This window comes from Rissa tridactyla, chromosome 6 (genome assembly GCF_028500815.1).
Source record: "Rissa tridactyla isolate bRisTri1 chromosome 6, bRisTri1.patW.cur.20221130, whole genome shotgun sequence".
NCBI lineage: Eukaryota > Metazoa > Chordata > Aves > Charadriiformes > Laridae > Rissa > Rissa tridactyla.
The window spans coordinates 63908701-63932017 of NC_071471.1; the positions used below are offsets into that span (position 1 = coordinate 63908701).

At 51.8% G+C, this 23317-nt stretch overlaps 1 protein-coding gene across 8 annotated transcripts; it reads left to right on the top strand.

Annotated features, from left to right (window-relative positions):
* The first annotated feature begins 61 nt into the window (after positions 1-61).
* On the top strand, positions 62-19327 carry ADRB1 (adrenoceptor beta 1). Of its 8 annotated transcripts, XR_008466899.1 has the most exons (4): positions 62-1398; positions 10064-17582; positions 18799-18897; positions 19247-19297. XR_008466899.1 is itself a non-coding variant. In XM_054204693.1 (2 exons), the coding sequence occupies exons 1-2, from the start codon at positions 118-120 to the stop codon at positions 4369-4371; spliced, it is 1326 nt and encodes a 441-aa protein (XP_054060668.1). In that variant the 5' UTR covers positions 62-117; the 3' UTR covers positions 4372-10049. The 8 variants fall into 8 exon arrangements, 2 of the variants coding, with proteins under 2 accessions (XP_054060668.1, XP_054060666.1); XR_008466898.1 differs by lacking the exon at positions 18799-18897 and having other exon boundaries at positions 19247-19327; XR_008466897.1 differs by having other exon boundaries at positions 10064-18897.
* Positions 19328-23317: the final 3990 nt, after the last annotated feature.

Here is a 23317-nt window from a genome sequence, read left to right on the forward strand (position 1 = left end):
GCGGGGCGGTGCGGAGCCATGCGGGCAGCCCGGGGCGGCGGCGGCGGCAGCGGCGGCGGCGGCGGCAGCGGCGGCAGCGGCGGCGGCAGCGCCGCCTTCCTGCCCGCGGGCTCGGCCATGGGCGATGGGTGGCTGCCGCCCGACTGCGGTCCCCAAAACCGGTCGGTGGCCGGCGGCGGGGTGACGGCGGCGCCGGCGGGGGGGAGGCAGGTGGCGGGCGAGGTGCTGTCGCAGCAGTGGGCGGTGGGCATGAGCCTGCTGATGGCCCTGGTGGTGCTGCTCATCGTGGCCGGCAACGTGCTGGTGATCGCGGCCATCGGGCGCACGCAGCGGCTGCAGACCCTCACCAACCTCTTCATCACCTCGCTGGCCTGCGCCGACCTGGTGATGGGGCTGCTGGTGGTGCCCTTCGGGGCCACGCTGGTGGTGCGGGGCACCTGGCTCTGGGGATCCTTCCTCTGCGAGTGCTGGACCTCCCTGGACGTACTCTGCGTGACGGCCAGCATCGAGACCTTGTGCGTCATCGCCATCGACCGCTACCTGGCCATCACCTCGCCTTTCCGCTACCAGAGCCTCATGACCAAGGGTCGGGCTAAGGGCATCATCTGCACCGTCTGGGCCATCTCCGCCCTGGTCTCCTTCTTGCCCATCATGATGCATTGGTGGCGGGACGAGGACCCCCAGGCGCTGGAGTGCTACCAGGACCCTGGCTGCTGCGACTTTGTCACCAACAGGGCTTACGCCATCGCCTCGTCCATCATTTCTTTCTACATCCCCCTCCTCATCATGATCTTCGTGTACCTCCGGGTGTACAGAGAGGCCAAGGAGCAGATCAGGAAGATCGATAGGTGTGAGGGCCGGTTCTACGGCAGCCACGAGCAGCCGCAGCCACCTCCGCCCCCTCACCCTCACCACCAGCCCATCCTCGGCAACGGACGAGCCAGCAAGCGGAAGACCTCCCGGATCATGGCCATGAAGGAGCAGAAAGCCCTCAAGACTTTGGGCATCATCATGGGGGTGTTCACCCTCTGCTGGCTCCCTTTCTTCCTGGTCAACATCGTCAACGTCTTTAACAGGGACCTGGTGCCCGACTGGCTCTTCGTTTTCTTCAACTGGCTGGGCTACGCCAACTCCGCTTTCAACCCCATCATCTACTGCCGCAGCCCCGACTTTCGAAAGGCCTTCAAGAGGCTGCTCTGCTGCCCCCGGAAAGCTGACCGGCGGCTGCACGCCAGCGGCGGGGAGCTGGCCCGCCTGCCCGGGGGCTTCATCAGCACCGTGGGCTCCCCCGAGCGCAGCCTGGGAGGGACCTGGTCCGACTGCAACGGGGGCACGCGGGGCGGCAGCGAGTCCAGTCTGGAGGAGAGAAATAGCAAAACGTCCGATTCGGAGTCCAAGGTATAGGGGAGGGACACGTGGGGGGCTGCGTCGGAGCTGGGGCAGGGGGAGAGGCAGGCAGGGAGATGCACGGGAGCAGACAAATCCCCGGCAGCCGGCCGGTCATAAAGCTAGTGCCAAGCAAAACTGATGCCTGGCTTAGCTGGGAGAGAGCGGGTGTTTACTTAGGAATAAAAGCAGGTGAACTGGTGTACGAGATACCTCATCCGAAACTACAGCAAACAGGAAACCCACTGACCAGAGAACAAAGAAAATAAACAGCCCGACCCAAAGATAGCCAGCTTATATTTAGGAGAAGCGCTTTCGAAAGGGGCTGCGGCAGAAGCGCCCGTTGCTCGGGTGAGTTGACCCAGGACGGTGCTGGTGGTCAAACCTGAGCGTGGAGGTGCCGGTGTTTGGCTGCCGAGTTCGGCTGCGGCTAGGGTCTCGGCCGTCCCCCACCTCGCCGGGGGCTGTCGGGTGCCCCGGGTTTTCGTTCCCTCAGCCCCAGCACCGGGGGGGTTTTTGGGGAGACGCAGGGTCCGTGCTGCAGGTGCTCCGGGCAGAGAGACCCGGGGGCAAGATGAGCTTTAAGCTCGGGGTAGCTGCGCTCCCCTCTTCCTCAGAGTCGCGGTGGGGAAAAACAGGGATTAATGAGGAGCATGGGTGTATTTTGAAAGGGGGTAAAAAAAAAACCCCCAACCCACGCTCGTGTGCTTTTTCCCTCTGCATCAGCCAGCAGTGAGTTACTGTGCTTATCTCCTTCGGCCAGACAATAGCAGTCAGGCTGAGAAACTTCTACCTCAAACTGTGCATATTGTACAGGGGAATAAATGGACCATGTTTATATTAAACAGCATATTTACATACCGCTAACAGTATTTTATGAAAAGGCGGGGGTGGGGGGGAGGTGTGTGAGGAGCCTTCTGCAGCTCGTTCATTGTAATTACAGATGAACGGGGGAGAAAAAAAAAAAATCCTGGCAGCAACAAAAAATTACTGCACATTTTTTTTTTTTAAAAACGGCAACAAAGCCGTATTTTTTGCACAGTGTTAAGAGTTGTAAAGTTATTTGAAGATGTTACTTGCACACACATACACACGCGCAAATTAAAAATGAAACGGAGGTTTGAGTAACACCGACCCTGAAACTGATTTCTGGTTTTGTCTGATCTGTTATAGTTTTATTGAGAAGTGACTTTTTTTTATATTATTTTATGAAGGTACTGTAAATATATCCATATTATAAATTAAAATATCTTAAGGGACTTCTATTATTTTTATTTTTGTTTCCAAGTGCCCACGTGAATCTGCTGTTATTTTAGCACTTGTGTGTCATTTCCATTTTCCTCTCTGTGTGTGTTTTATAACATATTTATACTCCGGTGCAAATTACTACTGTGTAAGTAATTGGTCTATGTGCAATAAATACCATTGCAGCACAAGCGAGCGTGTCTCTATAGGTTTTGAAACAATACCTACCTGTAATGGGAAGAACAGCATTTGTTTTTCTCCAAAGATGGCTCAGATTACCAATATAACTCTATCTAATGGCTTTTCCTGACACGGTGTTGTAAAAAACGTGTTTGAAACCCAATAAGGTCGTGTTCCTGTTGCACTGAAGTCTGCTGACTTCCCTTAAAATTAATGGCTGAAGACAAGGTGTTTCCAGTCTGATAATGAATACACTCGTTTTCTGTAACTATTCCTTTCTGGAATATATTCTTTTGTTTGTTTGTTTGTTTTTTGTTAGGAGTACGCGTCTGGGAGTCAGGAGACCAGAATATTTAAGATTACAGAGGATGCTTAATTTGAAAGCTAGAAATGGTCTCGAGTAGAAAAGAAATCTCCGTACGTGGTACATGCCGCCCCACAAGTAAGTCTGCCTCGTGCCGACGGTGGGCCTGATCCTGCCCGAGCGAGGTGGGCGGTGGGCGTCACGGTGGGGTCGGGTCCCGGTGCCGAGCGCGGAGGTCGGGGGAGACCCCTGCCTGAAAAGCAGCCGCAGGAGGCTCGTGCCCTGTAAGGGGAGATGGCAGCCGGGCAGCCGGTCGCGGGACTCCAGACTTTGGTTCCCTCTTACTGTGAAAAAAAAAGGAGTTAACAGCCTCCGAGGGAATGGCTGGGGCACAACCGTAGCAGGATCGGACTCTGGGATAGACTTAAAACACTGCTGAAACCTCTTCTGTGTCACTGGGTGGAATAAAACTACCGAGTTTGTGGATCGTAAAGCTAATGGTGATGTGCAGCGTGGCTTCAGCGTGCTGCCGACAAGTCACATACTCCTTGGGGGCCAGATCATGATAACCAAATGTTGTATTGCGGACTGACCCAAGCAAGGAGGTGCTGTGAGCAGAAGGGCTTTAGATCTGCATCCCCGGGACAAAAGATTTTCTTCCTTCATTGCTTCGTGAAGGTGCGCTGCATCCTTGTGGTTTCATAAAGTTTTTCGTTACTGCAATGAATACACAGCAGATAGAGCAACAAAAAGGCAGCGTGGAATAAAAGTGAAGCCATTTTTAGCTTTATTAAGCTCAGAAGTATAGTTAAATTAGAAATCAGCTCCCAGGAAGGGCACTTGCCAAAGCGAGATCTTTAGGATGGTGGCCAACGGTTTGTTTTTGGAAACCATTTGTTCATTTTTTTTTTCGTTTTAAAAATTAAGGAATTTGCCCTTTGCAATTTCTAATGATGGACTTTATGGGGGAAAAAAAAAAGTTATGCTTTTTGTGTAAGCACAAAATAAAGGGACCAGGGAAGTAAATAATACTTTTCCATTGATGTTACTGGGGTTTGATGTGAGCTGCAGTTAATGATGTCTCCCTTGATAACAGCGAAATGAGCTCCTTAAAATGCGGGGGTGATGTCAGATCAGGTGCTAAGTGAAGTAGGCTCTGCCACCAAATTGTTTGCTATTTTTTATTAATCTGGTTTTGTCTGTGATTCCAGCAAAGACAACAGGACCAAAAGGGTGTCCAGAATGGTGGTGTCTGATGCCGGCGACCACGGCGAGATGTTGTCTGCGCATGTTGGGGTCGGGACGGGAGGGGAGGCAGCCCTGCGGTTCTCCTACTCCCTGGGGATTGCAGGGAGCCAGGGCAGGACCTGCCAGTGTCCCCTCCTGCCAGGCAGAGCAGGGTAGGATCCGTCCCCCGCGCCCGGCTGGGAGCTGAAGTGGCTGCGGAGCCCCCATCCTCGGCGGGGGGCTGGATCCTGGGGAAGCGTGGTGCCTGCTGCGGGGGGTGGGATAATCTAATGGACTTGGCTCTTCGTCTCATAAATCATGCTTAATTGTAACCATCCGAACACTCGTGTCCTTAGACTTTAAAAAGTGATGAAAGTTTTGGCTCGACAGGCTCCAACTTAGGTGGGAATTTTATGGCCAGAACTTGCTCGGCTTCTCCTACCGAATAGCTGCGCTGGGTCATGCTTCTGCTGGACGAGTGTAATGGCACTGAGAAGGTGAAAGGTAGGATGAGTTTGGTCCATTGGCTTCAGCAGGGCCAGCTGTGGGAGCGAAGTGGTCAGGATTTGTCCGCCGGTGAGTTTTGGCCAGTCAGGGACCTGCTGGCAGGGTCTGGAGGCTGGCACGTTAAGTCCCTCCGGAGACAGCTAAGATGATTCACCTGACAGGGTGGATGGCGGACACTGGTCCCTCTCGCACGGTGTAAAAAAGGCGGTGGCACAGTAACGGTGCGGACAGAGCAGGACATATGGCAGGCACGTGTGCGAGGAAGGGGAGGCTGCTGGCGAGCAGTCTGCCGTGGATCACGCCCGGAACAGGCTGTTCTCCGCGGAGAAGAAGGATACTCTGAAAAGTGTTACGGGGCAGCTGAAATACTCCGGAGGCGATGAGCCAAACGCTCACGACGAATATTTTTTTTTTTTTTTTTTTGTCTGACGAAAACCAGACATGGATTAGCGATTGGAGCTGCAAGTCAGACAGTATAGGAGGTGGGCATGCGGCTGCACACGTACGTGGGCAGGAAAGTAACGGCAAAGAGCCGCCGGCCTGCAGGAAAGGGAGGCACAGGTAAAACTGAAATCCACTCCCAGAAAATTATTTGGCGAGGGCGTCTGAGACTTCCACATGCGAGGCGCCTGATTCTCAAAGGCGCCGGCTGCACTTCAAGCCGTGTTTGCTCAGCACTTCTGAAAAGCAGGCTGCATCTCTCCACGGGCTTAGGTGGGAATGCATCGGGTGGGAAGCCTGGCTTCAGTTTTCCGCCTGTTGGGGAACATTAAGGATGTTTCAGACACACGGTGGGCTGTTGAAGCGCCTGCAGAAGGACTTCCCGGCCCGCGAGGGCTGTGCAAAAACACCCCGGCAAATTCACTGCGCTTGGAGACCGCGGCCCTCAGCGTTACCTGACTGTAGCTCCAAGCAGTAACTGACGAACGAATGAAACTAGGTGCAAAAAATGTGGCTTAAAGTTGTCATCTGAACTGTGCGCATGGCACACGCCGGGTTTGACAGCGTCAGCCGGGGGTTTGCGATACAAGACGCACCGGTTTGTCTGCAAACGCTGCTTTCCCTTTTGGGTATGCACATGTTTTCAAGCATAAGGACAACTTCTTTATCAGCTTGCTTTTTTTTTTTTCCCTTTTGACTTTTTTTTTTTCTTTAAACTCTATCTGTAGTCAAGGTTTTATTAATAACTTTTAAGTGGCTATTTTGCAAACCTTCCTTGTGCTGCACGCTTTCCTAATTTATTATAATTTCCCGTCCGGTGGAGTGCACTCACTTCCTTTATGTAATATATCAGCTGCAGGGCTGGAAATTGTGCTGCCATGAACCGAAAGAGCAGACTTTCTTGAGGCCAAATGCGGTCAGGCATCATTGCCACTGGGAGCAGAATTTGACCTGATAATCTAATCTCATACGAGAGAGTATCTCCCGAAAAGTATTGTTACCAGCAGCAAATGACCTCTGTTAATGAAGCTGGAGCAATTAGTCCTATTCAAAGCTGTCAAGAAAATGTTAACTGCTAAACAACAGTTAACGTTGGATAGCTCAAATAATGAGTGTTTTGTTTGCTGGTGTGTGTTAGGTGATGTGTTGGGAAATAATTATCCTTTGACTAGCAGCCAGCTTTGTACTAATCAGAAAGGAGAAGTCATGTTCTGTTTGAAGGATTAGACCTAAAAATAGTTCTGTTGCCGCCACATGAACGAGTGAAATGAAGCAAATTCACGGAGACGTACACACCTTCTTAACATTTCGCTTTTCGTCCTCAAAACTCATTGTTCAGCTGGAACTTTCTGTTTGATCGTGTCAAAAGCACTAATACGATCTCCTGCAGTAGCGCTGAGCACACTCCCCCCGAGGAGCATTACCCTATGCGCCACTGACTCGCTTTCAGAGCCTGCCAAATTCCCCAAGGGCCCAGGAGGAAGTAAGGAGTCTTTCTCTTTATATAAACAATCGCTTATGATGTAAGGTCAACAATATTTGTGATAATCGCCTCGCAGAAGAAATCGATACGCTTTCCGTTTGCGATGCGTGTACGCCTGCCCGTGCGCGAGGAGCAGCCGTGGTAACAGCAGGTGATTTATTCCTGCGATTCGGTAACTCCAGGCTGTCAAACTGCCCTCGAAACAGTGACAGAGATGGGAAAAGGATAAAAAAGGTGATGCTGGCAAGGAAATCCAGGGTTGTCATTGCAAACAGCAAAAACCAGGGCATCTTTTGCCATACTTTCCCACTTTTACTGGGAAAGCCTTACCAGTTTGGATAGGGATGCACCTGACGGATGCACTATAGAAAGGCAGGTTAAGAAGAGTAAGGGGTAAGGCACTTCCCATGCAGGACTGTGCCACCAAGAGACTGGCAGCTGGAACATGCCCCAGACATGCCTAAAAGCTTTTCTTATTCTTTTTGGATGACAGCAGCAGACTGAAGCACACCTGAGCAGCTCCTCTGCTGCTTCCTGGCCACCTATGGCCCCCAGGACACGTGCCTCCCCCTTAGCATCTCCCCTTCCATGCCAAGTTTTGCAGGACCTGGAGCTTTCCCGCAGCCCGGAGCTGTTGTCCTCTTTGGGTGGTGCAGCACAGGAGGTGCCAGTGGCCCCTGGGGGTGGCAGGTGCCGCAGGGCACAGGGTGCTGCCGCGGCCGTGCCAGGCGTGCTGGTGCAGGCCGCCGGCCGCCCCGCTCCCCTGAGTCACCACTGCCTCCTGCACACGCCAGAGACAGGATCGGGCCCGATTCTGGGAGGGTGCTCGGGTTTGTTATGTAAACTGGCCATCAGCTTCCTGGTTCACAGACACTGGCAGCTCGGTACGCACGTTCGCTTTGCAAACTGCCCTTTTGGCTTAGAATCATAGAACCATAGAATCGCCGAGGTTGGAAGGGACCTTTCAGATCATCTGGTCCAACCATCAACCTAACTCTGACAAAAACCGTCACTAAACCTTATCTCTAAGCACTATGTCTACCTGTCTTTTAAATACCTCCAGGGATGGTGCCTCAACCACTTCCCTGGGCAGCCTGTTCCAATGCTTGATAACCCTTTCCGTGTAAAATTTTTTCCTAATATCCAATCTAAACCTCCCCTGGCGCAACTTGAGGCCATTTCCTCTTGTCCCATCACTTGTTACTTGGGAGAAGAGACATCTCAGCTCCTAGGTTTTCCATGGTGGTGTTGGCTTGCTCGGCCTTAGCACGCAGCAGCATGAGGTTTTTGGCTGTGCCCCGGCAGCGGTCGGCATCCAGACGTGAATGGTACCAGGCGCCGGGCAGTGTTTCGGTTTGGTCATACCCGTTCCTTCCAGGGTAGATGCTCGAAGTTATCAGTACCAGCTGCACCAAGGTGCAAAAGTACCAAACAAATAGGAAATTTGTTCCTATCCTCCAGATCCACAACCTGAAGGAGAAAACAGAAGTTCACCCAGACTTTTGCCATTGCCGCGGTTAGCAGCGCGTCTCAGATGTAATGATATGCCTTTCCTTTCTGATCCTGTGTAATGCACCAAATCCTGTTGTCCTTAATGAGATTAAATGAGGATTTTCTACTACTTCAATGCTCCAGCCATTAGCCACTGTTGTGCGTCTCTAGGCAATGGTGTACCTTTGCATGCCTGGCCCAGTGTCTCTCTTAAAGCCGTGATATTTAGACTTCTTCCTGCCAAAATTATTTTTATAATTGGTCTTAAGCTCGTTGGCACAATGTTTTGAAAGGTAGATTTAAGTGTATACACCAAAGAGGCAACCAGAGGCATTAAGGAGCTCAAAATCTCAGGAGCTGCTGGCTGTATAAATATTTCGGCTACCAACAAGTCGTTTTTCGGGGCCAGGCGAGCGCTGTGTCCCCTCAGAGGCTGTCAGCTGCCCTCAAAGCGCGGCTGCAGAATACCCTGCCGCTGTAAGGGAAAACTGCAGGGACAGCACAACAGCTCGTGACAAAAGATTTGACAGGTGGTAAAATTTAAACAGGGCTTGCTGGCCAAAATTTAAAGAGAGCTGGTTAAGAGAAAACACGGTGCCCAGAGCCGCCCTCCCTCTGCTCCCGTGTGGGTGCTTAACGTGCCTCCCTCTCACCTGTCTCGGAGGGGACCCCAGTGGTGTTCTGCGACACGAAGGTGTGTGCCAGCCTGTCCCCTGCCTCGGGGCTCGCCGCCCCGCCGTTGTGCTGCGCAGGGAGGAGCGCTTCCGCTGGGGCTGGAGCAGGTGAACGGGGAGATGTCCCACAGAGCTCCCATTGTTCATCAGCTCGCCCGCTCGCCGTCAGCGAGGGGTGTTCTGTTTGTCTGTTCTTCCCCTAAATACTCACCTGGGAGCCGTCAAATAAAATCTCAATTGACTTCCCTTTGGCAGGAGGCGGGGTGCGGGATGCGTTCCCTGGCAGGCAGCTGGGAGGGGGATGCAGGACGGGTGAGGAGGGGACCTGTTCCTGACACCCCCCACCCTGACCAAAGCATCACTGGTGCCCTGGCAGGTTCCCATCACCAGAGTAGGACATCCGCAACACCACTGTGCACCCAAAATCCCTGATCCCGACACCAGAGCATCTGATCTGCTCGTGAATCAGCTTGCCTCACATACTCAGGTTTTTTGGAGCTTTTATGTAATATTGGGCACTGCTGTAATTGCCAGTAATAACAGGTATTGTAACACTGGGCTAAACCACCTTGAGAGCATCCACGGGAGAGGTTTTGTTCCTGTTTCGCTGCCAGGCGGTTCCCAGCTCGCTGGCAGCGGGGTGAACGCATGTCTGCAGTTTTCAGCATCAGCCCATCCAAGCCGGGGCTGGTGCTCGCACTCTCCCCTCCGCTGCGTGTCCCGCTGCCCGGACCGGCTCTGCCACCTGTGCAACCTCCTGGGCTCCTCGGGCTGAAAAGCACGGGAATGTGCAGAGCGATGGGGCTGAGATTGTGTTTTGGTAGCAGCCCTGATTTGGATCCGTCGCTGTGATCACAAACCTTGTGCCCGGCGGTGATGCTGCAGAAGCTGGGACCCAGACCAGCGCCCTCTGGCCTGTCGTTTTGCCTGACCTGCGCCGGAAAAGCAGGACTCGCCACCTAAACCTTCCCTCCCTTCAGGCGCCACACTGAATATTATATTCAGAGTGGCTTAGCCATTGAGCTTCTTGTTGCACGTGAAAACCGAAAAAAAAAAATGAGCTTTGTACAAATATTCATGCAATAGAATAAAAACATGATTTAAAACTGATTATCTGCTGTGTAGCCAGACCACGGTGAAGAGGATGGGACAGACTCCTCAACTTTCGGCGGAGATCTGGACCAGGGGAGCTGAAAGAGCAACTCAGGTACCAGGTGACAGCACTAAGCTGTCCCCAACTGCAAGAGGGTGACATGGCAATGGGCCACAGGCGTTGCAAAAATAATTCCCCAGGACGAGCGTCTCTGTTTGCACAACAACTTCGTGTGGATCCCAACGCTGACGGGCACCATTGAGCTGTTAGTGACTTGTGAGTAATCCCCATTTTCTGTGTCTTCTGCTGGATGGTGTTTAACCGCTTTTATTCCTGTGCATTTTATTCCTCGCTCATGTGGGAGGGAGGAAGGAATGCGGTGATAAATATGCTGGAATAATTTCAGTGCTGGATAGTTTCCATTAATGTATTTCTCATTGTGTAACGCTGCCATCGCTGGACAAAATCTGGAAAGGTGCCTTTCAGGAAGATGGAACATTTCTACCTAGCCAGGGTTAGGAAAGTCGTGTTGTAGAGCGGGCTGGCCTTTGATCAGATGCTTGTTAATTGCACCGGATGTGCTTGGGCTTTCGCATGGTATGGATTTCTTTGCCCTTACGTTACGAGGCACCTCATAAATTAAATGGTTGATGTTGTCAAATGCATGCCATTAGCACTCTGAGCAGATAAGGCGTTCGGTGGCCTCAGCGGGGTCTATCGCAGGGCCTGTCTCCAGATAACGCCCTGGAAGGAGAACAATGGTGCTCCGAGCTCCCAGGGACCTCCACTCTTCAGTTCTGCGCTTCAGAAGAGAAAAATTATCATCTGCATGGCTCAAGCTCTTTTTGAAATGCGGTTATTTTTTACTCACACATTCCAAGTATTTTTTACATGATATCAGCAAGAAACTTGAAACTCCCTTTGAGAAGAGGAAGATTTCCTGCAGCCCTACTACTAAAGAAAATGGGTAGATCAAGTAGTAAAGTTCAACGACTTACTTAGCATTAAATAAGAAAGAGAATAATGAATTGGATTTTGTGTGCCTGTTTTTCCTCTGCAGGGAACAGGCAGGCTAATGGCTTTGCATTGCCTTCTGCTTCTGTTCATCAGTCTAGGTGAGTTCAAAACACTGCTGCCTTTGTGCGCTCTCCTCTCCCTGCTCACTTCTCACAACTTCAAGCACTTGGAGCCTAGCGAACGCATGGGTTTGCTACCATCAATGCCATCCAGACCAGTGAGAAAAACATGCAAGGTTAACCCCCTACGTCCGACGGTGGTGTGTGGCCTGCTTGCTGCATGGACATCTGTATTTTATGCTAGGTAGCCACAAGTAGGCAATTCCTTACTTGGGGTGGACCCTAGTTTCCTACTATTATGAGCTCAGGCTTTAACGTCCTTCAAGAGAGACATTATTTCCCTACTGGGTTCACCAAAACCTGGTTGGGTCTCCAAACCACTCCTTTGTTTACGGGCTTTGCCAAGCGCGCCATAGGGCTTTTTATTGGGGAAGGAAGGGAGGTGGTGTAGGAGGAAACTATTACAAAGCTATTTAACATAAACAACTTTCGCATACAAACTCCGAACACCGCTTGGCAAGGAAGAGGTTAAAGCTGGGGGGTGGAGGACGGGGAAACTCATTAGGGCAAAGACATAAATAGCAAGTCGGGAAGCCTGGGGAGGGACACAGGGGAAGGGGAAGCCATGAGTTGACCCTCGATGGGGTGGACTGCCTTGGCTTGCTGAAAGCCCTCTGCCCCTCTGCCCTCAGGTTTGGATCTGGATCCCCCCTATGGCACCCCAAAGCCGGGGGGATGCTCAGACAGAAACCCCACATAACTGACCAGGAGTCCTATTTGATCAAAGGTGAACCCAAAAGGTGTTGGGGTCACCTGAAGACTTTCTGTGGAGCCAGAAACCACTGCTGGTCTCACCTGCCCCTTCCTGCTCCAAACCTTCACCGGGTCGACCAGCGCCTGCCCAGAGCCGGGGAGCTGCTGTCTGCCCGCTCGGATGGTTGGAGCAGGATTTCCGTTTTCCTACCAGCCTTGGTGCCTCAGCCTTTCTGGCCTGTGTTTATTCCAAATGGGAAACGCATAATGAGAAACTGTTTAAACAACTTAAGGTACAAGGAAACTCACTGGAGTAAAGTACAACGTTAAAATACATTTCCAAGGAAATGATGCACTCTCCAAAAGGACTCCACTCAAGCACTGCAATTTAAAGTTGCAGGATAATTGCTGGCCATCTTGGGTGCTGCCTGCAGCCTCATCTAGGCCTGAGTGTGGTGCACAAGGTGGACAGGAGTCTGCCAAGATCGTCTGTGCTGCTGGCTGCTCTTGCCACCAGCAACCATTCATCGGTAGTTATTGCAGATCTTTGCACACGAGATGCTCAGTGTGGGCATAACTCTGCTGGCGAAGAGGCACCAGGCAACGTTTTATAAACTCCATGCCAACAGGTATCTTAAGATATACACAAATATTAGTGAGGGCGTTTCCTTAACAACAATGTTTTAAACCACCCATAGCAGCTATGTGGACCAAGATGACAAAGTGCAGAGAGTGACCAAGCGAAGGAGCATCTCCCCTATCTCCCGGGCTGTGAGCGAGGTTGGTACCCAGGCACATTTGAATGTCTGAGGTTCAGGGAGGGTCTGTCCTCTCGGTTGGTTTGCTTGCATGCGTAGGTCTGGACAGCCTGGTGCTGGTGAAGGAAAGCCCAGGAGCCACCAAAGCCCTGGAGGAATTCTCTTGTTCTATTTCCAGCCCTGCTTTTTAAGATACAAAGGGCTTCAGATCAGATGCATTTCTGAAGCTTATCTGTGTGAATATTTGACTGCTTATTCAAACAGAACAAAAACCTTCAAGCCTTCTGAGGTCCATCCATCAAGAGCCTTATCTCCCCATGTCACCGCTCAGCTCCAGCTGCTGCTCAGAGCCTCCTGCCAGCCAGGGCTCAGCTCTGCCCACCAGCTTCCCATCTCCCCTTTCCGGGCAGCTTCATGGCATTATCCAGGGTCACCTCCTTGGCTCCCTGCCACTTCAGTGATGGCCTCTGCATTGCATGCAGGAGTGGCAGCCCGGGCTGCTGCATGGTCTACAGCCAGCCAGCATCCCGATGGGCTGCATTTGTGCTGCTGTATCGCAGCCCATCGCCTCCGTCCCCCGCATACACAGCCATCTGGGCTATGGCCACAGCCACGACCACAGCAGAGCACACTGAGTCTGCTTGGCCCCAAGAAAGGAGAACATTTGTCTTTTTTAATGGGATATTAATGAAGCCCGGATAAAGGAATGCAGTCTCCTCTATCTGAGGTTCAAAGACTGAACTCCCCAAGGAGAGTATTTCTGATCCCCTCTCTGGTAAAAAGGAGGTTCTGTAAGAGGTCCCCCCAGCTGTTGGGTTGGGGAGGAGCGTCAGCCCTTGCCACCTGACAGCCGCTGGTCCCCTCTGGCAGAGGCATCCTCACCGTTGCAGTCGGGCTGCTGGAGATCTCAGATAGCATCCCTAAGAACCCAGGTGGGCTCTACCCTGGGTGGGTGAGCATGGCACGTGAGCCACCGAGATGCACGAGGAGCATGGTGAGCACTCAGAGGGAGCATCAGCATCAGCAGCCCTGCAGAGGTTCCTGGCCAGGTGAAACAGCTGCATGGTTAGTCTTATGCCCAATTTATACAATGCATTATTCAGCCTTGTTAGAAGAGCCTTTGCAGTGCTTGGTTTCAGGGCCACAGGACATTTCTTGCTTTGCAGCTGAGCTGGCACAAGAAGTCGTCTGCAGTCCTGCCGTCCTGTCAAAGCAGTGGCCAAAAACAACAGGGTGAAGACTTTGGAAAGAGCCACCCCTCCACAGCGTAAACGAGTTTAAATGGGGAGCTGGCTGGCTCAGGGCTTGAGAACAGCTTTCAAGCACATCAGAGGTTGAAATCCTGTGCACAACGGCGGGGATCAGAGGTCTCTGCTGCTTGGTACTGCCTAGTCTTGGCCCGGATCTAGACAAGCGTCAGCATTGGGGTGGCCTTTTCCGATGGAGACCATTTTCCTATGGTCCTTTTCACAGGAGACTCTGACCCGTGGGCTGTTTTTGCTCTCCTCCCTGTGGTTTTAATTTTTTTCTCTGTTTTGATAGTCAGAAGGGTAAAACTAATTCCCATCTCATATATAACAATGAATTTGACTCAATAGCAAGAGGATAAATGTACTTTTTATACCGTGGTGTATTATAAGCTATTTATAAATGTCATATCACTTCTGGGTCATCTTCAGGGTTTAAAATAAAGTTTTAATTTAAACATAATTTTCCAGTGTTGACAGATATGATAAATACATTTTTATTCCAATGAAACCTAATTTCAGCAATGTTTTGCAAAAGTCGTTACAAGCTAAGGATTATTCCCCTGACTTTTTTGCTTTGTTTGTCTCCATGTTCCAGTGTTTAGTTTAATGTTACATTCCATTATAGAAAAAACATCTGTGACTACAGTAATCTGTTCACCAAGGTCTCTGCTTAAGGGATGGGAGGATGCTTTTGAGAAGAATGATGGAGGGAGGAGTTAGCTTGTGTCACGGAGGCCTTGGGGCAGCGGCAGCACTTAAGGGACACTACCTTCCTTGCAGCTCCGTGGTGAGATAATCTTGATATTCAAGGCAATCCCAAAAGAAAGCCACGAGGGCACAGTGGGACAGATTTCATGTCTGGAAGGTGAGGTTAAACAGAAGGCCTCCATCTACAGGAGGGCTGCATTCCTGTTGCCTCAGTTACCCATCCATTGATGAGCTGAGTCCCTCCAAAATGTCTCTGGACATTCTCTGGTTTTCCTGCTTTCCCATGTAAACAGCTCTGAGGAAGATCTCTTTTTCTGCAATCAAACGTTTTCATTCTGCAGTAAAATAGCTCTCACATCAGCTACCATTGTATTGTGGATGCAAATGCCGCACACCAGAGCCCTTATGTGTTGTGAGGGGAGGGGGTCAGACCCTGTGCTCTGAACAGCAAAAGCACAAGGAATGATGAGCAGGAAAAACAACTTGTTTTAAAGTGCTTTAAAGCTGCTGTTTATCTTCTGCACCCTGCAGCTTACAGCCCATATTTCTCACACCACCTCCCCGTTAGACAGTCAAACAGGAGGCGATGCTATTTGGAGAGCCAAGACTGTGTGCTGGAGACTCGCAAACACTGCCACTTGTATCCACATGGAGTGGCCTCCATCTGTGAGGGGCTTCCAGCTGCTGTGCTAAAATACCTGGGAAAGGGGCATCCAGAAGGGGAGGGAGGTCTTCTTCTGGTGGGTTGCCATGTCGCTCGGGCTGCTTTCATGGCAATACCTAGAGGTCGTCATCTGGGGTGGCCAGCTATGGTAATCCTTTCAGTGGGAACAGGTGCTGGAGGATAATCCTGCTGGTTTTCTTCGTTATGGCTCACTTCAGTCACTAAGACTGAGCAAACAGGATTATGGGAGCAGCCATTCAGGAGGTGAAGCTGCTGGTGCTGGGTGTCCGTGGCTCTGTGGACATGTGTTTCCAAGGCAGACGCTGCCTTGGCGGAGCAGCCCGCCCTGGCAAGGACAGTGCGGCAGTGGGGGAGCCATCGGCACCAAAGGGCTTTTGCTGGCCGGCTCCTGCCATTCTCGCACAGGCCTGCGCTGTGCCCCTCGGGGACAAGGGCTGGATGCCAGCTGCAAAGCCCATGCTCTTTACAGCTCTCCTGGAAAGGTAGAAACTGCCCGGTCCCGCAGCAGCCAGCGGCATCGCCCCAAAACCTGGGACCAAGGCCCTGGGGAGGGAGGACGAGGGGCAGCAGCTCCAGCCGGGCTCCAGGCACTGCAGGATCCCCAGGGTTTATGGTGAACCAGCCCCTCCCTGTAAAACTTCAGAGCAAATCTGTCCCTGTGTAAGCACGGCTTCATGCTTCCAGCAGACTTTCATGTATCGCCAGGTTTTAAGTCCCCAGAGTGCTGCACTCATCCGTTCCTCCTCAGTCCTCCTCCATCGCTCGTAGGGACCAGCATGGGCCCTGGTGACACTCCTTGCTATGCAAAGTCAGTGCCTCTCTGTTGCTGTTTTACCACCTTTTGCTTCTGCTGATAACAACCCCTGACACACACAGCCCCCCCCAGCAATTCCCTTCTCCACCAGCAAAGGAGGACGATGTGTGAGGTTCGTGGCACCAGCCTTTACGCAGTGTCTATGCACAGACATCTGCTCCCCTTTACTGGTTCGCTTTAGGACTTAGCCGACACCTAATTTCAGTAACAGCAAAGCGATCGAGCTTGGCTTCACGCGTTTGTGGCAATCTTGATCCCAAGCTGTTTTAAATACCAAGTTGCAAAATAAGCATACGTGTACAGAGACAAATACCAATCTGCAGGAATAGGAACTAGAGACGTGCAGCTCAGGAAGGGTTGTTAAAGCTCCAGCTTGTAGCCGTGCTGATAAGGCAGTTTCCAAGAAGTTGCCCAGCCCTTAAATTCTAGAAACTTTCTCTTCCCAGGTCAATAACCTTATATGGACTGAATCCTGGTGTCGTCCTACAAGCAAACAAGGTCCAGGCAGGACCTTCTGAGAGTGATAGAAAAGCGAGGAGAACCCGTGTTGCTAAGAAGGGGTCCAGACACTTTGTGGCATAGAGAACGAAAATAATCTGTGAAAAGCACATTTGGTAATTCTGGTATTTTGGGGAAGCACAAGAAAATGTGCTTCGAGTTCATTCTTCTCTGGTCAGGTCTCTTCCTTGCCTGGGAGGGGGTCAGGACGGTGTTGGCTGAGCGGCAGCTCCCCCCTTGCTGTGCCACGCAGGCAGGGGGCTGCAGCGCTGCCAGGCTTGGACTCCCTCCAAGGTCCCCCCTCTTCCCGGGGAGCCCTCCATCAGCCCTGGGAGCAGAGCTCTGCACCCACCGTGCCCCAGCACCGGCTCCCTCACAGCTACGCACCCTGCTTTTCACCAGCCTTAACCACGGACATGAAGAGAAGCTCTTTGGAGAGATTTTTCATAGCATCCTGCAGCTCCATTAGGAAAAACGTTCAATGCAGCTCTAGTGAGAGCACCAAGACAGAACTGATGAGACATAGTTGTTTGGCTCCCTCATTTCATGGGGATTTTTTAAAATATCTTATGCAGGTGTGGGAGTTGACACAACAGAGCACGCACCGCATTAAGAGTCCGTCCAGCTTGTGTGTAAACACTGCTAGTCCCTTTTAAAAACTCTTAGGAGTTGTTTCATAAACACAACATGCTTAATTTCCAAGTCATGTGCCATTTCCTCAGTGGGCCTGGTGGGGGAGGAGCTGCCCATGTGGACATGGGCTGCAGCCCCACGTCCTGCACAGCAGTGCCGGGTCCCTGGCAGCAGAGCCAGGCAGAGGCTACCACCTGCTGGACCTTTCTCATGGCCTCCCTGCTCTGTACCTCTCCACAATGACATTTACTGACGGCATCAACCGCTTTCTGAGTGACCACAGAAATGCTGTGTGCTGCGCATCATGGCACAAACACCCCTCGCGAGCTCTTCATCAGTAACAGAGCTATTGAGATGCGTGTCAGCCGTGTAAATGGTGAGGATGCTCAATGAGTAGCTTTGTGGGCCTGACGTGTTTGTTGCTCATTTGGGGTCTGACGTGTGTTTTCCAGTGTCCGGGTGTGCTCTCTTCCTTGCTGGCCCTGCAGGACAGAGGTATCTTTCTGAGCTGAGGCAAACTGCTGGAGTTTTGCTGAGCTGGGGAACTTGCCATTTCCCCATTGAAACTTGCTCCCACCAGAAAAAGAAATGACTCTTCCAACAGTCTTTAAGAAGGGGGGATAAAGTTCATACATACTGGATGGGCACCTGCCTGAATTTGCGTGGGACCTCACACTTGTATGGGGGGGGTGTCTTAGAGGTCTACCTCAACACCCTTGCACGCTTAGGAGTCTTCATGGGAAGCGTGCTAGAGCACAAACCCAGCTCTGCCGTGCAATGGTGCATCACGGTGCAGGCAGCACTCCCGAGCAGCCAAGTCGGGTCCACGGGGCTGCTGCTCTTGTGAGGGTGCAGGACCTGGCCCATGTAATCCAGGCAACCCATGGTCAGGTTTGTCCCACTCAAGGAGCTCAGCCAAAGGACTCCAAAGGACATTAAGGAGGCCCTTAATCTCATCATGCAGCCTTGAGATTAAGGGACTCGGCACCTGCTTTGGATGGGCAAACTTTGGGGATCTTGCAGGGCTGAACACCCACTGCTGCCCGTGTGTCCAGGGGGGCTCGTGATGCTGCAGCATATGCATTTCTGGGGCAGAGGCTTTGTTTTTCCACCAAGCATGCTGAATGCTGTCGGTACAATTTCCTGACCTACGTTTTTTTGGATTGAGCTGCTCTTCTGAGCTGTCCTGAACCTCGGCAGGTTGTGCTAGCTCACACCTACATCGCGTCAGGCCTCGGCTGCCCAGTTAGCCAAGCTCCGGGAAGGTCACTGGAAGAACTCCAGGGGCCTCAAATAGGAGTTGACTCATGCCCCATGAGATCAAAACAAAATGTCTCTGCATATGACAAAAATATTATGGAAACTGTATCATTCATGCACAAAAGCTGCACTTCAAACTTTATCGTATAAAATACATAATATCATAAGTGGAAAGAAAAATTGTGTGAGGCCTGGTACACATTAAAATGATGGCCCGTGAAAAATATCCTTTCCCATAAACACAGCTATTTCCTGCACACAAGTAGGCATCCGAAGCTGGAAGATTTGGACCCTTTCTGCACTCCTTCAAAGCACTCATTTCTCTGTAGCAGTAATTGATTTCTAGGCTCATCCCTTGTCTTGTCAAGAGCGACCCAGAGCAAGTGCTTACGATGGAGTTCTCCATATGAGGCGAGGCGGTGGTGTGACAGGTAATGCTTCGGGACACCTGGGGGCTTCGGGATGCCATGGGCAGGCTGCAGCGCTTGGCTCGCTTAGGTCTTTCTGGGAGGTCTGACTCTGTGGTCCAGTCCTGCCCCACTGATGCTGGCCAGGATTTGACCGTGGTGCTCAGCAATGCAGCGTCCCTGCGGTCCCCACAGCTGCCGTCTGCAGCTTGATGGTGTTCCAGCAATAGCTGATTGCCACAGCCCAGGGAGCAGGATTTAGCACATCACCTTGAGGAAAACAGCAGAGGATGGCTTGGCATGCACAGCAAATGCAATTTGTAGAGAGAAAAAATGAATTAATGTGGGTATTAACCAGCAATTTGTCATACAGCCTCTAAAGCCAGCTTCTGCTGTTGTGAAGTGTGCAGTGAAAAGCGACGGGTACTTCTGCCTCTCCTCTGGCTTCTCCAAAGTTCTTCGGTGCTGGGAGCAGGTGAACTCCACCAAGGCTGTTTGCTGCTCAGTAAATGGAAGAAGCCATGCTGAATGCTTCAGCTGCTCGCCGCAACTGGCTCTTCCTTCTGAGCTGGGGCCACGGGGCGAAGTGTAGCTCAGCCTTTCCCCCTGTGCTGCGCTCCTCTCCTCGGGCAGGAGCACCAGGAGCTGGCTGTGGACACTGCAGAAGCCTCCTAGTAGGCTGGACCTGAAGCACTTTCTGTTTATCACTCTGCTGTACCACCACCCTGTGACACCTCGATGACAGAGGGGTCCCACCGCAACACCCTCCAGCAGCTGGGCCCAAATGCAAACACATTCAAGCTTCAAGCAATACAGAACCAAGTGAAATAACCCATCTGCACCGTTTGTCTACTGTTGCAATCAAATGACCCTTTTTTTTCCCAAAAGACATGCAGTTTAGGCCAGCTGGTCACACTGTGCAAGCCCATCGCTGGCCTGCATCCCCAGAGAGCGCGAGAGCTGTGAGACGGCTGATGGGCTCTCCTGCTCTCCTGCCCCAGTGTTATGGGTTGGCTGTGGAATGTGGCTCAGCTAACTGTGCTATACTGGTTCCTCGCTGGAGCATGTTCCCCTAACTGACATCAGGAGACATCCATCTGCGATGACTAGGCTCTTCTTACATTCCAGACATCCAACAAATAAATGTTTCTTGAAAATAAGCTAGCGTTTTGTTTTGGGAAATGAGCGAACCATCAGCCTGGTCGGTTTTGCGTAGGGGGCAAAGCTTCACGAGGACCCGCTGGGCACCAGGCAGTAACGCGAGCATCTCCCTCGCCCACCCTCCCAGCTCGCCTCTCCTCCTTTGATGGGTTTGGAATGAGCTCTGGAGGTCTAACTGCCGAGAGTAATGATGTGTGAAAGCTCACTTTCATTTTTCACTCTACTTTTTTGGAAGGTGGAACATTTTACAGTTGACAGTACCACGCTAAAGCCATATGAGGCAAGTGACTATTTTTAACCAGACGGAGACTATCTGAGAGTCTACTGCTGAATCATTTTAAACAAGGAAGAAATCATGGGATCCAAAAGTGGTGCTGGGAGGGATGGGGGTGGAAAGGCTTTTATCATGCACTTGTTCCAATAACTGTTCAACTACTTCAAGACTATGATGACGACTATCTCAAAATGCCTGTGGGGTCACTTCAAGTAGTGGCTGCATTTTACAAAATGCTTCTGTTTTGAGAGAGGGGTGGGTTAGAGCATCTTGAGAGGCTACCCATGCTCGTTAACCCACTTCGCACCCTGCTCTGAACTGTGCCAAATGGGAGAAGGCACTTGAGCTTTTTAGCACTGCCCTTCCCCGAGCCCCCATCTCCCCAGATTAGCTGGGTGCAATACGGGAAGGCTTGTGGGACCACAGCCTGAGGTGAGAAGGAGAAAGGGTGGCCTCAGCCCTGCTCTGGATGCCCTTCCACCTGACGGCAAAAAGCACCATTTCTCCCCTCTGCCCACGCCAGCGCAGAGGTGGCACTTCAAATAACGCGAGTTTGCTAGGTGAAACTGGCCTTGTGGATAAACTGAGGAATTTTCCTCCCATTTCCTTTGTCTGACATGCCTCAGACTCGCAGCAGCACCCCTTCTCGCCGGAGGGCTGGCAGCCATGGACTAAGGCAGCTCCTCGTGCGAAGGAAGGGAGAGCTAGCAAGTACAGCTGAGTTACAGCTGCCCAACAGGCCGTGACCCAAGCTGTGTTACGAGCCGACCGGCACGACCGTGTGAATTAATGCATGGCCTTTTCATGCTCACGCAGAGCACAAGGGTGGCAAACCCGTGCATTGTGTTTAGCTTTGTTCTGAAGTTTGTGGTTCCATCTCACGTGCAGCATTTGGCCTCGGAGCTGAGCTGAGTCCGTGCAGAAGCACAGCACTGCACCATGGTGCTGGACCAAGCACCAGGAGGAACATTTCTGCATTTGACCCCGCTGCGGTCTGCAAGGCTTTGTGGTCTGCAATGTTTTCCCATTTTGCAAGGGGAAATCGAACCTCCTTCCCTGACCTAGTTTGGTGCTCGGTCACTGGCCTGTCTTCTCACTATCATTGAAACCATGGTGGGACACATGTCCTCAGCTGCCTTTAGACCAGTCTCTTTGCTCTGATTTCCCAAAAGCTGCTGCTCCTGGCTTCCAGAACAAAAGTCAAACCCTGCCTCGAGTTTGCGCTGCAGCACAGCTGGGGCAGAGTGTGTGGAGATGACAACAAGGCATCATGGAGAGATCCCGTGTCTGCTTGTCACACAACAAAACATAGTGCCTTACTTTTGGGGAGATGGGGAAATTCAAATGGATTACTTCTCTACCAAGCCATCGGTATCACCTCCAGGAGGAGTGAGTGCATATCAAGAGTAGTTTTAGCTGCCAACTTGGTGGCAAGCTGGAATGAGGAGCATGGAAGGCCGTGGTAGGTAGGTTGCAGCTCTCTCTGGTGTCTCTGATGCGCAGCGTTTGCCTTTGCGAACATCCTGCACATGAGCTATAAGACCAGGTGGACTTTCTGGCTGCAAGGACACAGAAGCAAATTTAGCCAAAGTGACTGGATACATCCCCCTTAAAAAGCCGCCAGGGTCAGCGTCTGCAGCACAGGGAATGGAGCTCAGAATAAATGTTCCTTGAACTCCATGTTTTTAAGAGCAATTGCAAAGCGAGGGGAATGCAGCACAGCCCGCTGCGACCTCCGCCAACCTCTGCATAAAACCCAAAGCGCTGCAGAGCCCCGGCTCCGTGCCGGGGGGTTATAGCTGTCACCGTAGGTGTCACCTCTCTGTGGTTTTGCTCTCCCCCTGCAATGGACAGAAGCGAGCAGCGGGGCCTGCATCGCTACCCGTGATGTTAAAGGCAGCACAAGCTGTCGAGCTCACACGTGTGGTCTGAGGGGTCTTGGAGAGACGAGACTCGCGTCTCCCATGGGACTTGGCTCCCGTGTGGAATCTCCATCCCTGGAGTGGCCCAGAACTGCCCTTCCAAAACCTCCTCTTCTCCCTTTTCCTCTGGTTATTTCTGATCTCACCCATACTCTCTGGGCACCACTGCGGGGAGCGGGTGGCTCCCACCCGGCCGGTGGGTGCAAAGCTGACCTGCGCCTTTCGCTTGAGGAAACGTGTGGCTCAGCTGATGCCACCGATGGGCATCCAGCATGCTCACGCTTGCACACCACACGTGGCTTGTCCCGTCCCTGCGCCTGAAATCTTGAGTAATGGGGCCTGACACGTGTGTTTTTCCAGAACAAAATCTCTTCAGATCAGATTAATTCTGCAATTTCCATCTGCTTCCTCCTCTGCATAAATGATGAAGACTTCCTGAAGCTAACGGCCAAGCCTGGTCGAAGCTGGGACATTAAAATTAATCTTTTGTTCTCGGGTACTTTCTGTAGCCTGACGACTCGTGGTGCTGCTTCTCCCTTCTCGCCTGCAAACCCGTAGGTCCCCAAGCCGCAGGCAAAGAAGCATTTTTTGGGAGGGAAGAGGAGGGCAGGGTGTGAAGTGACTTGTCTGTGGGTTGGGGCCCTCCTGGAGGCTCACACTGAAAGGTCTTTGCCGAGAGCGTCCCTGTCGAGCCGCTGCTGGCGTGGGGCGAGGGCAGCGCGGTGGGTCCAGCCTGGCGTCCACCACAAAGAGCCTCAAATGCGCCTGCAGCCGCATCCCCATGACCCGGGGCCTCAGGCGGTCATCCATGCATTTCTGAGGACATGGGAACAGCGAGCTGTGTTTAAAACCACCAGAAAGTCTCTCCTTCCCAGTTTGAGGGGATGCTCGCTGAATAGGATGTTTGTATTTGAGCCCTAGCAACGCTGTGTCCTGTAAGTCCTCTTTGCATTAAGAGGAACTGAAATTTTGATGGGAACATCTTGTATTGTGCATGGATTTCCCCTCTGCCGCTTATCAGGGGTTGCATCGTGTTGCTTATATTAAAGTCTAAAATACAGATGAAGCTGTGAAGCATGAATAATAA

Bases quoted from the DNA above. Each gene is read 5' to 3' on its own strand.
- ADRB1 (XM_054204691.1), top strand. From the start codon at position 118: ATGGGCGATGGGTGGCTGCCGCCCGACTGCGGTCCCCAAAACCGGTCG. The intron at 1,399-3,130 runs GTATAGGGGAGG...GTTTTTTGTTAG, and splicing joins CGTCCGATTCGGAGTCCAAG to GAGTACGCGTCTGGGAGTCA.